Genomic DNA, 12,313 nt, shown 5'->3' on the forward strand with positions numbered 1-12,313 from the left:
GGCATTCGTCATTACGGGGAAACTAAAACAGATAGCGCCAACCTTTTGCGCCTCGCGCTTTCGCGCGCAATTTCCGGGATCCTCCAACGCGCCGATTCCTCCGTCTTGCGTCCTTCCGTGCCGTGAGCCTTGATTATCGATACAATTTGTGATATATTGTATGTTGCGCTGGAGCTCTAATGCAAACGCTGCGCTTGTGCGTTTACCCCGCTAAGGCATAGGGCTTGCGTTTTCATAATGTTACGCTTTGCAATACATACATAGAAAGGCGCATTATTTGCACGACAAATTTCGCTGCGCTCGGGTTTCAAGGTTATAACTCAAGTCAAAACTGGAATAACCGGGAGGGCCCCCCGCGGCGAGCTCGATGCGACCGCAATGGCTATTGCCCCTCCCCCTTCGGGGGAAGGGGCAAGCCAACACGGCAGTGGGGCTTGGACCTCAATGATGAGAAGTTGGCCGATGCCCAAACCGTGTCGTAGCACCTTCCCCGTCAAAGTTCCGCGGCACGGCGCCTTCAATATGTCACAACCCAACACAACCATCGCCACGTTATCACAGGTTCGCACATGAACCCACCACTTGAGCCGTCTACCGTTTGCCCTTTACTGCGTTCTGGCACATGGTCCATGGCAACACAACCAGTATTCCCTTAGTCCACAAGGTCCGAGCCTCTACGTGCTCTTAGAGATCTTCCATTTCTGCACTCGTTTCTCTGCGCGACAGGGGCTGACGGCCTGCGCATACCCTTTATGTATAGCCACCTTCATGGGGCCACCATCACTGTTGCTACGGTAGACGAGAGCCACATGCCATTTCAGCGCTCTCGCTTTGATTCGCACGTCCTGCTAGTCACCTCTAGTGCCCCACCTGGAAGATAAAACGAGCTCTCATCCGAAAGATCTTGCACGCCCGCATTCGACAACACACCTTGTTTTCGATAACACGCCCGGGCATACCGCATCCTCGCACACGTCCACCCCAGCCCCCCATCACCGCACCACCAACAGGCCTCCCACGCCCCCACCCCACCAACCCCTAGAGCAGCACCCACACACCCTCGCTCCTGCACGCTCTCACGCGCGCTTGGGCGTGATGGTGAGGCACTTTATCCCCAGGTAGGCACACACCTGGTCCACAATGGTCGTGACGTACACCAGGTAGTACACAATCATGGCGCCCGCCAGCGTGGCCGCCGTGGCCCGCGCGTCCACCAGCTGCAGCACGCTGTTGGCGGCGGCCACCGTCAGCACCGCCAGCGGCAGCAGCGGCGACCTGAAGGGCTCCTTGCACATGTGGTCCATGATGAGCTGCGTGGCCACGATGGCGTACACCAGCCCGTACAGCAGCCCCGCCAGCCTGTGGTGGTGGTGGTGGTGGTGGTAGTGGGGTGTGTGGGCAGTCGGCGATGAGCGGTGGGCAGGGAGCGGTGGGCCAATAAGGCGTACGGACAGGCCGCGGACTGAGGCATTGATATTGTCCTACTCACGGCCCCGTCAACCGGCTAACTGCCACGAACTCAGACAAAAACCAACCCTGCGACCCCCACACCCAGCCTCCAGGCCCCACCACGACACCAGACCCCCAGGCCGCGCCCACGTGATGCGGGAGCCGGCGCGTCTCCCACCTGGCCTGCCCCGGCTGCAGCTTGTTGTCGGCCAGGTACACGGCCCCCAGGAAGATGAGCGCCGCGCCCGAGGCCAGGTGCGTCAGCCGGGAGGCGTTGCCCAGCTCCTTGTGACCGCGCTCCTGCGGGCAGGCGGGCGGGAACGCAGTGGGGCGTGTGTGAGCGGGTGAGTCGGGTGGGGGCGTGAATCGGGTGGGCAGGCGAACTGGGCAGGTTGGCATACGCAAGGCGGTGAGCCGCGGTCAAGCCTGGTCGGCTGCTGTGGGTGCACGTGCCTACTGCTATACCGACCGCTCCTGTGCCGCACGTAAGTTGAGTCGCGACCCAGGCCGCGCGCCGTTGACACAGCGCTTGACACAGCGCCACCCCCACACCATACCGTACAGCACCGCACCCGTCCGGCCCCGGCGGTCGCCCTCACTCACCGCCTCAGGCAGCATGGTCCAGTGCCGTGAGAACACGCGGTACAGCTGGCCGTAGTTCTGGATGAGCGCGATGCACATGGCGAACACGATGAACGCGTGCTTCACAGCTGCGGGGCGGGCCGGGCCGACGGAAACGCGCGAGAGAAGAGGGCAGGGTCAGCTGCTGAGGCGCAGTGAGTACAAGGCCATACCGGTACCAAGAGTCACAATGCACGTAGTATTCCCGGCGCTACCTGCATGGCTCACCGCCCAGCTTCAGCCCTCCCGCCACGCCACGCCCCCATCCCACGCGAGCCTGCCCTGCCGCCCACGTGCTCTCGCGCGCTCACATGTGTCCCACGGAAACACGGGCACGATGGAGCGCATGGGCGTGTCCCACATGGCCGGCCCGAAGGTGCCGGTGATGAAGGTGACCAGCGCCAGTACGTAGTTGGCCTCCAGGATGCCGAAGTTGCCGTCGCCGTACATGAGCACGCCCGTGTGGTACTCCTCCCAGTGGCTCACCCACCAGGGCAGATACACCTGTGGATTTGCAAGTGTGTGTGGCGAGGGTTGGGTGGGATTGGGGGGGAGAGGGAAAGAGAGGTATGTTGGGATGCGGTGGGTGCGCCCCCGGTCACCTGTGGCCCTCAACACGAGAATTCCACTCCTACGCGACGCAGCTTGGGTTCTACCGTATCTTACTGGGCCGCTCCATCCAGCTCGTCCCAGTGCAGCACACGCAGCACCTCGGCACCGCCTCCCACCAACAAACACCGCGCGCTGCATCGCTCCATCCTCCTCCCCCTCCCTCTCCCTAGTTCCGCAGTGCCCCAGTGCCCCCCCCTCACCCACCGACATGGCCGCCACGCTGGCGAACACGGACGGCGGCTCCGCCAGCGAGGCCTGCACCAGCGACAGCATCACGTGCAGCGCGACGGCGTCGCAGCCGTGGTCGAACAGCTGCCCCAGGGGACTGCTGGTGCCGGTGCGCCGCGCCTGCTTGCCGTCGATGCAGTCCAGGTTGGTGTAAACCAGAATGGACACGCCCGCGAAGAAGTAGGGCCAGCGCGGGCCCTCACCTGGTCATGTTTTTTTTGGGGGGGGGGACAGCGGGAGGTATTGGCGACGGTGGGAGAAAGGATGCGACAAGGCAGGCTGCGCAAAACCCGCACGCGGTGGCAGGGCCCTCCCGGTGCCGCCTCTTGCACGTGCAGCCCTACGGCGTGGCCCACAGGCTGCTGCAGCATCCCCATCCCACCTGTGTACTCCGGGAGATAGTACCACATAGTGCCATACGCGATGAACGTCACTATGAGGCCCACTAGCGTGATGAGGTTCGGCGCCAGCCACATCGGCAGCTGGGCAGTCAACCCTGTGAGGCGCGCCACACAAGGCTAAGTGCTAAATCAGAGATATCTAGGTGTGAGGGGTCACGGAGATTGCAGGGCCCTATCAAAACGCCGCGGGTGACGGCGGGATGCTGATCCTCCCGATGCCCGCCAGACTGCATCTCACAGTTCCAAAAGGGAGTATGCGCGTGGTCCAGCCATGTGTAGCCGCCTGGCTTGTATACATAGTTCTTCAAGCCCTCCAGGGCGCGAGGCGACAGGACCTTGACCATTTCTGCCTGGAGTTCTAGCTCTCGCTTTATTGTATTTTTAAACCATTGATATTCAAAACTTTGCCCTAATCGCAAAGTAGGACGGACCAGTCTGCACGGCGGAACAAAGTTTAGTTCAAGGCGGGAGTTCTCGAGCTGGTAGCAAAGTATTGGTATTTGAGGGGATACTAGTTATCTTACGCACCACAGAAAGATATATCCAATGACGTCAGTTTGCGGGTCTTGCAGCGCCGCGATCAGCTGCTGCCATCAGCTGCCACACGTCCCACCCCCTCAAATACCGCCTTCCGCTTCCTTCCTCCCGCCCCTTCATCCTTCGCATCGGCCTTCGGTTGTAAGGCCCAGTCGTCGATCAAAGTATCGTAGTCTGTCTGCATCTGCTTTTCTCCACAACAGCTGCAGCTTAATGAAAGCTGGTCGGGTAGTTGGGTCGTTCGGCTGTCTTGACCCCTGCAGCATGCTGGACCTTAGTGCTGCGCGCACGGCCTTGCCAGGCCTTGCTTCCCTGCCTCAGCCCATACTACCCTGCCTCAGCCCATAATACCTTGCCTCAGCCCATACTACCGTGCCCCAGCCCATACTAGCCTGGACCCAACACACCCGCTGCTGCTGCGAGACGGCAACAAACTACCCGATGCCGGAATGCCAAGCCCAGCTGATCACTGCACAGCCAGCCACCCCTGCTGCACAAAGGTCTTGCCGCATGACGGCATCAAAACCAAGCTTGCCGTCCTCAGCCGCCATCCTTATCCGACTACGGAGCCGTATCTGTGCCTCAGACAATGTGACGGTATGCTCCCTCGTAGCTGCCGCATTGCTAGGTTGCCCTCCTTTCTTGCAAAGCCCACGTCAATCTCAGCGCCAGTCCTCAGCAACAAACCGCACTGGTCAGCAGCCGTGTGATGCCGAATCAGGGGCACCAAGTATGCCGCATGCGCCCATCTTAGACAACCCAGACTGACTACCGGCGCCGGCAGCAATGGCCGTCGCGCCCTCGTGCCTCGCCTCCTGACATAGCACAGAGGGGACCGCACTGTTGCAGCCACGAGCACAGCCTGAGGCAGTCAGTCAGCCTGACAGTCGCTTTGCACCACGATACACTCCTAGCCAGCGCTACCCTTCCTTCTCCTTTGTAACCACTCTCCCAATACCGGCTCCGCTCCAGCACACGAGCCGGGGTTGTGCTCAAGTGCGGCTGGCTGCCAGAGAACCTGGCGCCGGCATCCAAGACTTGGCACTCATGCCGACATCCTACCAGTCACAATCAAGCCGTCTGCCTGCATCGTCCTGCGTTGCGCTGTTCCCCGCCTCTTTTGCATCTGATCGTCCTCTTGACTCGGTGGAGCCACCCTAAGGCGGCACAGCACGTGCGCCAACCAGGGTGGGGCGGCTCTCACGGCACAAACTAGAGCCACCAGTAGCTGGTGCCGCGCTTAAACCGCACAGAGTCTAGCGTCGCCATGACCGACATCCCCAGCGAACGCGATTCTAATGCGCTGATGCACATTACTCCGCGGGAGCGGCGCCAGGCGCTGCGCTTTGAGACCGTGCGTTCCGTGTGGCCGGCGTGCTCAAGCTGCGCAGGTACGTCTAGGTCTGTGGCCCGCTATGCCAGTGTTAGCAGTCCTCGTCGTCACCTACGTGTATGATGTGAGAATTAGGACGCAGAACAGAATGGATGAAAGTAAGGCTGCACAACAGCAACAGCACCTGACCGCAGCAGCGCCCAGGCGTTGATTTGGCTCTCGCGCCGGCACGCTGCGATGTCGTGGGCACCTCCGGAATACCATGCGCTTGCGCATAAACTCATAGCGCAACGCACCGGCTGAGTGCCATAGATTCAAGCAGGTCCACGCATGAAGCCGGTTGCGTGCCAGGGCTTCCGTGTCAGCTACAGCCGCCGACGTTGGCCTTGCCAGCAGCCTGTCAGCGTCACGTGGCGGTGACAGGGTGTACGACGCTGCGACTTGGGTGCAAGTGGTAATTAGCTATAGCGTCTTGCACATTCAAGCGTGCCTCTATCCGCGCTCTGCGGCGCACACACCCGTGGCAGGCCTGGCTGTCCGTGCCGAACTCCCTGACGCCAGGGCCCGCCCCCCCTCGCCCCAGCCGAGGGCCTCCATTCAGGAGGCTGCCGCAAGCGAGAGTTGCTCTGGCAGCTCCGCTAGTAGCTGTTTGGGTGCGGAAAAGCAGGCATGCACCCCGCAACGCAACTGCAGACATGGCTTGTGAGAGTCCCTACGGTTGTGACTTTGATATGATAAGAGCACATTAGATACGTGGGAGTTGACTTACAGCTTGGCAGCGAGCCGCTGCGATGCTCTGGTTCCCCATTCGCACCGCGCCGACCAGTCAGTGTCTCCTTGACATAACTTTCTCCATTATAAACGCGTACATGAGCTGTCAATTTCTTAAGCTGATAGAAAATGCTGCCTGGCTCTGCAAGCCACGGGCTGGTTTCTAGTTTTTCACCGGGAGGGGACCAGTTCGCTCTTTCTGGGCCCGATGGACGCATTCGTGTGTATGAGACAGGTACAGCAAAACTGTGTTATTCGGAAAAAGCCTGTGCTGGCGCTGAAACTCGGTTGCTGCCGGCGCAGGCTCTGGGCGGCTCTTGGTGTCGCTAGGAGGGCCGTCAGATACGGCGAAAGCAAATGGAGGGCCAGCTGCAAACGGGCATTTGGTGGAGAATAACACATGCATCGCCTGGGTTGTCACCAAGGTACGCCTCTGCAGGCCGGGTAACCGCGACGTTGACAGGCTCTCACAATCATGATGGTTTCTGGCGCAGGAGAAAGGGAAGAAGAAGCAGGCCGTCGGTGTGCGCGGTGTCGCAGTTGGGACGGCCGCCGGCGACGTGAAGTTCTATGACGTGCAGCTAGGCGAGCTTAAATGGAAGGCAGTGGACGCTGTCCAAGGGTAAGTTTTGGGCACTGTGGGGCGCGCCGGTCCCCTCTGGACCTCCCTAAATCGCAACATGCTGCCGGCGCCGCCGCAGGGGCGTCAAATCGCTGGTTTTCTCGGCCGGTCAGGGCGTTATCCTTGCAACTGGAGCCAACTGCTCGCTGGTGTCGGTCGGCGTGGAGGATGGCGCGGTGAAGAAGCGGTTCGAGGCGAGCAAGTACCCGATTACGGCCATCGCCCTGGCGCCAGGTGAGCCCCAGGGGTGCCTGGCGCGGCTCCCCTCCCCCGTCACAGGCTCGCATGTAACCCAGCACCTGCTAAACCCCGAACGCGTGCCCGCCGGCCCCAACAGATGGCAAGCACGTCTTCGGGGGCGGTTCCACCATGCAGCTTTGGGACGTGACCTCGGAGGAGCGGGCGGCCAAGTACACTGGGCACCCGGTGAGTCCGCGCACAGGCCCCGTCATTCCATGCAGGGATTGCTCAAGCTGCTGCGCGCGTGTCGCATGGTACATGCCCATGGTCCCAACACAGGCCCAGCCTCCGCAGCCACTACCCCGCTTGCGCCGGTTCCGCAACATCCGCCTACCCTACCCAACCCATCCTCGCAGACCGAAGTGCGCGCCGTGGCCTTTGTGCCGGGTCAGCCGCACGCCATCTCCGCGGCGACAGGCGAGCGGCACGTGGCGGTGTGGGACGTGCCGCCCGCCAAGAAGTCCAAAAAGCAGCACCCGGCCGTCACCACGCTCAGCCTGGAGGAGCCGGCGGTGGCCGTGGACGCGGCGTGCGTGTCGGAGGGGGAAACGTTCAGCGTGGGCGCGGTGTCGGAGGGCGGCGAGGCATACGTGTGGGTTTGCCACCGCGACTCGGCGGGCGGCGGCGACGCGGATGGTGGGGACGCTACAGGCGGGAGCCGGGCCAGCCTGGCGTGTCAGCTGGTGATGCGGCTGCGGGTGGGCGACGGCAGCGCCGCCAAGGGGTAAGCGGATGGCGAGTAGCGAAGGGCGGGCGCTGCGGTGGGCACAGAGGACGTTGGGGCGAGTGCTGCTTGGGACTCTGTGGCGGTTGCGGGTGTCATGCGCGCATCCGCAAAGGGGATGCAGCTGGAATGGCGAGCTCGGTATCGTGGCAACAGTCCTCATCTACCGGTGCTGAGCCTGCGATGCGTTTGCACGTTCATCTCCACAGGTCACATGCGGGCAAGGATGAAGAGATTCTAGGAGTGCAATTCCAACCAGGGCCTTCCGGTGAGTGGGTTGGTTTGGGGCTCCTTTCGGGGGTGCAGGGCGGGTGCATGTGATGGGCATGCGGAGCAGAGTTTGCCACACAAGCGGTTTGTAGGCAAATGGCACAGGTGCACGGTTGCCGTATGCGCCTCTCTTTTCCCTTGCGGGCTCTACATTGGTCCGGGAGGATGTTTCTTGGGTGCAAGATAACCGAGTTGAACGCGGTGCGGGGCTGGGTTGCACGTCCCGGCTACCGCTGAGGTTCTCCACCACAATCTATTCACAAACGTGCTTGCATGGCGCCATTAGTCTTCCCTTCTGGGCGTGCCAATCGGCTGGAAGGACGTTTTTACGGTGCTAGAGAACTGAGTTGAACGCGGTGCGGGGCTGGGCTGTACATCCCGGCTACCGCTGAGGTTCTCCACTACATAGTACATATGTGAAGGCTCATGTCCTGGAGGGCCGCTGGCACGCGGCATGCATGCGCCTTCTCTTTTCCCTCGCGGACTCTATATTGGTCCGGGAGGATGTTTCTTGGGTGCAAGATAATCGAGTTGAACGCGGTGCGGGGCTGGGTTGCACGTCCCGGCTACCGCTGAGGTTCTCCGCAACAGTCCCTAATCATGTTAATGGCGCCATTAGTCTTCCCTTCTGGGCGTGCCAATCGGCTGGAAGGACGTTTTTACGGTGCTACATAACCGAGTTGAACGCGGTGCGGGGCTGGGCTGTTACATCCCGGTTACCGCTGAGGTTCTCCACTACATCCTACTCATTACCAGTCCGCCGTAGGGGACCCTGTCACATAGGATGCACGCACCTTCTCTTTTCCCTTGCGGACTCTACATTGGTTCGGGAGGATGTTTCTTGGGTGCAACAGTACCGCGCTGAACGCGGTGCGGGGCTGGGTTGCACGTCCCGGCTACCGCTGAGGTTCTCCGCGACAGTTACGAATACACACTTGACCCACCACCATCCTGACACTGCACGTATCCGTCTCCGTTGTAACCTTCCGCCGCCCTTGCATCCTCCTCACAGGTCCGTCGCTGCTGGTCGCGCGGGGGACGTCGGCGAAGCCCGCGTTTGAGACACTGGCCGTGCCCTTAGAAGCGGGCGCCGACGTTGTGGTGTCCCTCCGCCCCGTCGGCGGCGTGCTGCTGCAGGCCAACCAGAAGGGCGCGGCGGCGGCGGCGTCCGCGCCCGGCGCGCAGGACAAGTCTGTGCAGCCGCGGCCAAAGCAGGCGCCCACCAGCGGCGCGAGCGTGACGCTGCTGGGCACTGACAACATCGGCGCGCCGGTGCTGTCTCGCGCGGCAGCGGAGGCGGCGGCTGCCTCGGGCCGGAAACGCGGCGCCGAGGACGACGAGGACATGAGCACAGCAGCAGCAGCGGGAGTGGAGGAGGAGGAGGTGCCGGACCTGCCGGAGGGCGACGTGCCGCTCGGGGAGCGCGTGGCGGCGCTGGAGGCGCGGTCACTGGGGACGGCGGGCGCTGCGGCGGAGGAGGCGGGCACCAGCGGCGCCGCCGGCGCGGCGTCGTCCATGCCTGGCGGCAGCGCCAAGGCGGACTCGCTGTCGGTGCTGCTGACGCAGGCCATCCGCAGCAACGACCGCGCGCTGCTGGAGCGCTGCCTGGCCACCAGCAGCACCACCGTCATCGCCAACACCGTGGCGCGCATCGTGCCCATGGACGCGGCGCTGTTCCTCAAAGTGCGTTCGTCTCAGGGCGTGCGGGGCTGGCGGTCAGGGGAAGATGAGATGTTGGCCGGGCGGGAGTTTTAGCAAGGGCGAGGTTGTGGCAGGGGCGGTGGCGCAGAGGGGCAGTGATTTTACCATTAATATGAATGGATGGAGACGGTACTCCTGCGCCAGATTTTATGTGCTTGCCGAGTAGTTGCTGAGGTACGACAATGCACTGGTGCAGTCGGCTGTGCCAACTCCATGCGCCTCCGCTACGACCCAGCCGTTCACCCGGCTCGCAGCAGACGCGCCTTGGAAGCGCGGCAGAGCCTCCTTGACTGTATTCATAGCATTGGCCGACCCATACTAACCGCAACCCACCCGCTGCCGCTGCCTCTCCTGCAGGCTGCCGTGGACCGGCTCGTGTCCAAGCCCAACCGCGCGGTGCAGCTGGTGCCCTGGATCCGGGCCGTGCTGCACCACCACACCGCCTACCTCATGTCGGCGCCCGGCGTGCAGCCGGCGCTCACCAGCCTGTTCCAGGCCATTGACTCGCGCGTGCGGCTGCACGACCCGCTGCTGCGCCTGTACGGGCGGCTGGGGCTTGTGCTACACCACACGCGGACGGACAAGGCGGCAGCGGGGCCGGAGCGGCCAGGGCCAGAGGTGAGACCGAGACAGGTTCAGGTGTCGGACATGGGGTGGGGGTAGAGCGGCACGGAAAGGCTTGAATGGCGGCGGTAGGAGGCGGCGTGTGGCGCTTGCGAGCATGCGGGAGGGAATGTTTGTACTTCCCCATGTTTCGTACAGACCCGCCCCTTCTCCGTCACGAATGTGGAAATGCGCTACGCTTCTAGCAATGCATTGTAAACAACTATACTCATCGCCTGCAGGTGGAGTACGTGGACGACCTGGAGGAGGAGCCCGCGGCCGAGGACCCCTTCGCGCCCGCACCCGTGTCAGATGACGAGGATGACGAGGACGATGAGGACGAGTCGGGGTCGGAGGACGAGGACGGCGAGGCCAAGTTCGATGCCATGCTGGCGGACGGACCGCAGGGCAGCGATGACGACGAAGACCTGGACAGCTTCCTTGATGACGATGACTGAGTTCGTTGGTTAGCGTGGCAAGCAATTGGCGGGGTGGACCTAGGTCATGGGCTTTGCAGGTATGCAGGGAAGATGCATGTGCGTTGGGATGTTACCAATCCAGCTTCCGGTCCCGGCTGTCCCAAGCTCCAGGGCAAGATTGGGGCAGGGTCGGCAGGTTCCGGCAGTCCTGGCGTGATGGCGTGCGCGAGGGAGCATGCTAGTGTGGAACAGGACGGAAGAAAGGGGCAGAAATCTGCCTCGTTGGCCGTGCGGTAGAGTGACAAAATGTGTCTGGATGCAGAATTCATGTAAGACAGTCTGCAAGCGTGGTCTGCAAGTCATAGGTTCATTCAAAATGGTGCTAAATCTAAGCTGGAGCACGGCACTGCCTTCCCAGGTGAAGGAGGCTTCTCGGCCTGTACTGGGGCCTTGACAACCTGCTAAACAATGCCATTGCAAACGAGGGCGGTCAGCCGTACCCACAGACCGGGACGATCTCGACAAGGTACAGCGTAGCAGCCGGGGGCGGCAAGGACGGCAAGCGCGACGCGCTGCGGCTGGGCTTTGACGCGGTGATTGGCAGCAGCAGCTCCTCGGCGCAGCGGTTCAATGCCGCAAACACGGCCGCGGCTTACGCCGTGATGGAGGCTGCCCGGCCCGGGGCAAAGCTGCGCACGGTCTGCGCGCGCGGCAGTCGGCGGTAGTTCAGGAGTTCAGCTTGGCAGTTGCTTCGCGGTTGCCGACACGGCATGGCGCACCAACCAGAGGCCTAGCCGGTTAGCCCAGAGCACTTGTCAGCGGCACCAAAGTCGTTTGAGCATCGTTGCAGCAAGCGTTTGGGCAGCAAGACTTGCGCGCCTGCGCGGCCTGCGTCAGCAGACCCCGCCTGACCCGACGATGCACAGCATAGCTTTGGTGAGCTGCGCTGCGGACTCGAGCCGAGGGCATGACAAACGGGAGGTGCGAATGCGACAAGCCACGTACGGGCCTGGTGTCTTGACGCCGGGCTGACCCGGCTGAGAGGGTGTGGGCAGCAGCTGCAGTATACTGCGAGCTAGCAGGCTCAACAGGAGTCGAGGCGCTGCGCGAGTTTGCGAACAGTACACGGAGATTTGACAACCGGTGTTGTGCGGCCGACTTTTCGCAGGGCGCTCTGTAGCCGCGTTGTGCCTTATAACGTGGTGTGGGTTGTGGGGGTATGTTGCGGGGGAAGGGGGGGGGGTACGAACAAAACAGTGTTTGGGCCCCATACGGCCCCATGGACCCCAACCTCACGACGCCCCCTCCGGACCTCCCGGACGCCCCCACTGTACACCCCCTCAAAGCCCACTCATACCCCTTAGCTTTTAGCGACGTAGGTGTCAATCGCATGCTCTCGGCGAGCTCTACAATTGTATACCTCCAGTTCATCAGCTGGAAGCACATCTTGACTGGCAGCCACGCCACACATGTGTATGTGTACATGGCCGACCACCGACCCTACTGTGGGACTGCCCTGGTGTGCGCTTAAGCTTGCAATTGCGCTCGTCCATACAATGTTCGGGATTGTGTGCCGAAAGATTGTGGTCGGGATTTCTCCCGGGATGATGTGAAGCATCCCGGGATCAACGTGACGCAGTCGCCAGCATCGATGGCCGGCAGCAGCCTGGTCGCCCCGACCCACACCAATTCTTGGCCGTCACGGATTAGCGTCAGCCTTGGTCATTACGGATTAGCGTCAGCTCACACAGTCTCCACGATATCTAAGAGAAACGCGCAGGT

General features: G+C 62.1%; 3 protein-coding genes across 3 annotated transcripts; 1 reads left to right on the forward strand and 2 right to left on the reverse strand.

Moving 5' to 3' along the window:
- Nucleotides 1-17: 17 nt before the first annotated feature.
- CHLRE_12g538450v5 (uncharacterized protein) lies at nt 18-3,823 on the reverse strand. The gene is made up of 7 exons (XM_001692804.2): nt 3,550-3,823; nt 3,293-3,406; nt 2,887-3,113; nt 2,382-2,574; nt 2,053-2,159; nt 1,628-1,749; nt 18-1,359 (listed from the first exon to the last, which is right to left on the reverse strand). Exons 1-7 carry the CDS (start codon nt 3,653-3,655, stop codon nt 1,077-1,079), a joined length of 1,152 nt encoding a protein of 383 aa, XP_001692856.1. The 5' UTR covers nt 3,656-3,823; the 3' UTR covers nt 18-1,076.
- A 270-nt stretch (nt 3,824-4,093) lies between these two features.
- Nucleotides 4,094-5,928, reverse strand: CHLRE_12g538492v5 (uncharacterized protein). The gene is made up of 3 exons (XM_043068695.1): nt 5,700-5,928; nt 5,478-5,578; nt 4,094-5,292 (listed from the first exon to the last, which is right to left on the reverse strand). Exons 1-3 carry the CDS (start codon nt 5,876-5,878, stop codon nt 5,273-5,275), a joined length of 300 nt encoding a protein of 99 aa, XP_042918790.1. The 5' UTR covers nt 5,879-5,928; the 3' UTR covers nt 4,094-5,272.
- Nucleotides 5,929-6,038: 110 nt separating this feature from the next.
- On the forward strand, nt 6,039-11,060 carry CHLRE_12g538500v5 (uncharacterized protein). The gene is made up of 10 exons (XM_043068696.1): nt 6,039-6,187; nt 6,256-6,377; nt 6,447-6,574; nt 6,654-6,808; nt 6,912-7,000; nt 7,171-7,538; nt 7,748-7,806; nt 8,821-9,491; nt 9,867-10,127; nt 10,355-11,060. Exons 1-10 carry the CDS (start codon nt 6,082-6,084, stop codon nt 10,568-10,570), a joined length of 2,175 nt encoding a protein of 724 aa, XP_042918791.1. The 5' UTR covers nt 6,039-6,081; the 3' UTR covers nt 10,571-11,060.
- Nucleotides 11,061-12,313: the final 1,253 nt, after the last annotated feature.

The sequence above is a fragment of the Chlamydomonas reinhardtii genome, chromosome 12 (genome assembly GCF_000002595.2).
Source record: "Chlamydomonas reinhardtii strain CC-503 cw92 mt+ chromosome 12, whole genome shotgun sequence".
Classification (NCBI taxonomy): Eukaryota; Viridiplantae; Chlorophyta; class Chlorophyceae; order Chlamydomonadales; family Chlamydomonadaceae; genus Chlamydomonas; species Chlamydomonas reinhardtii.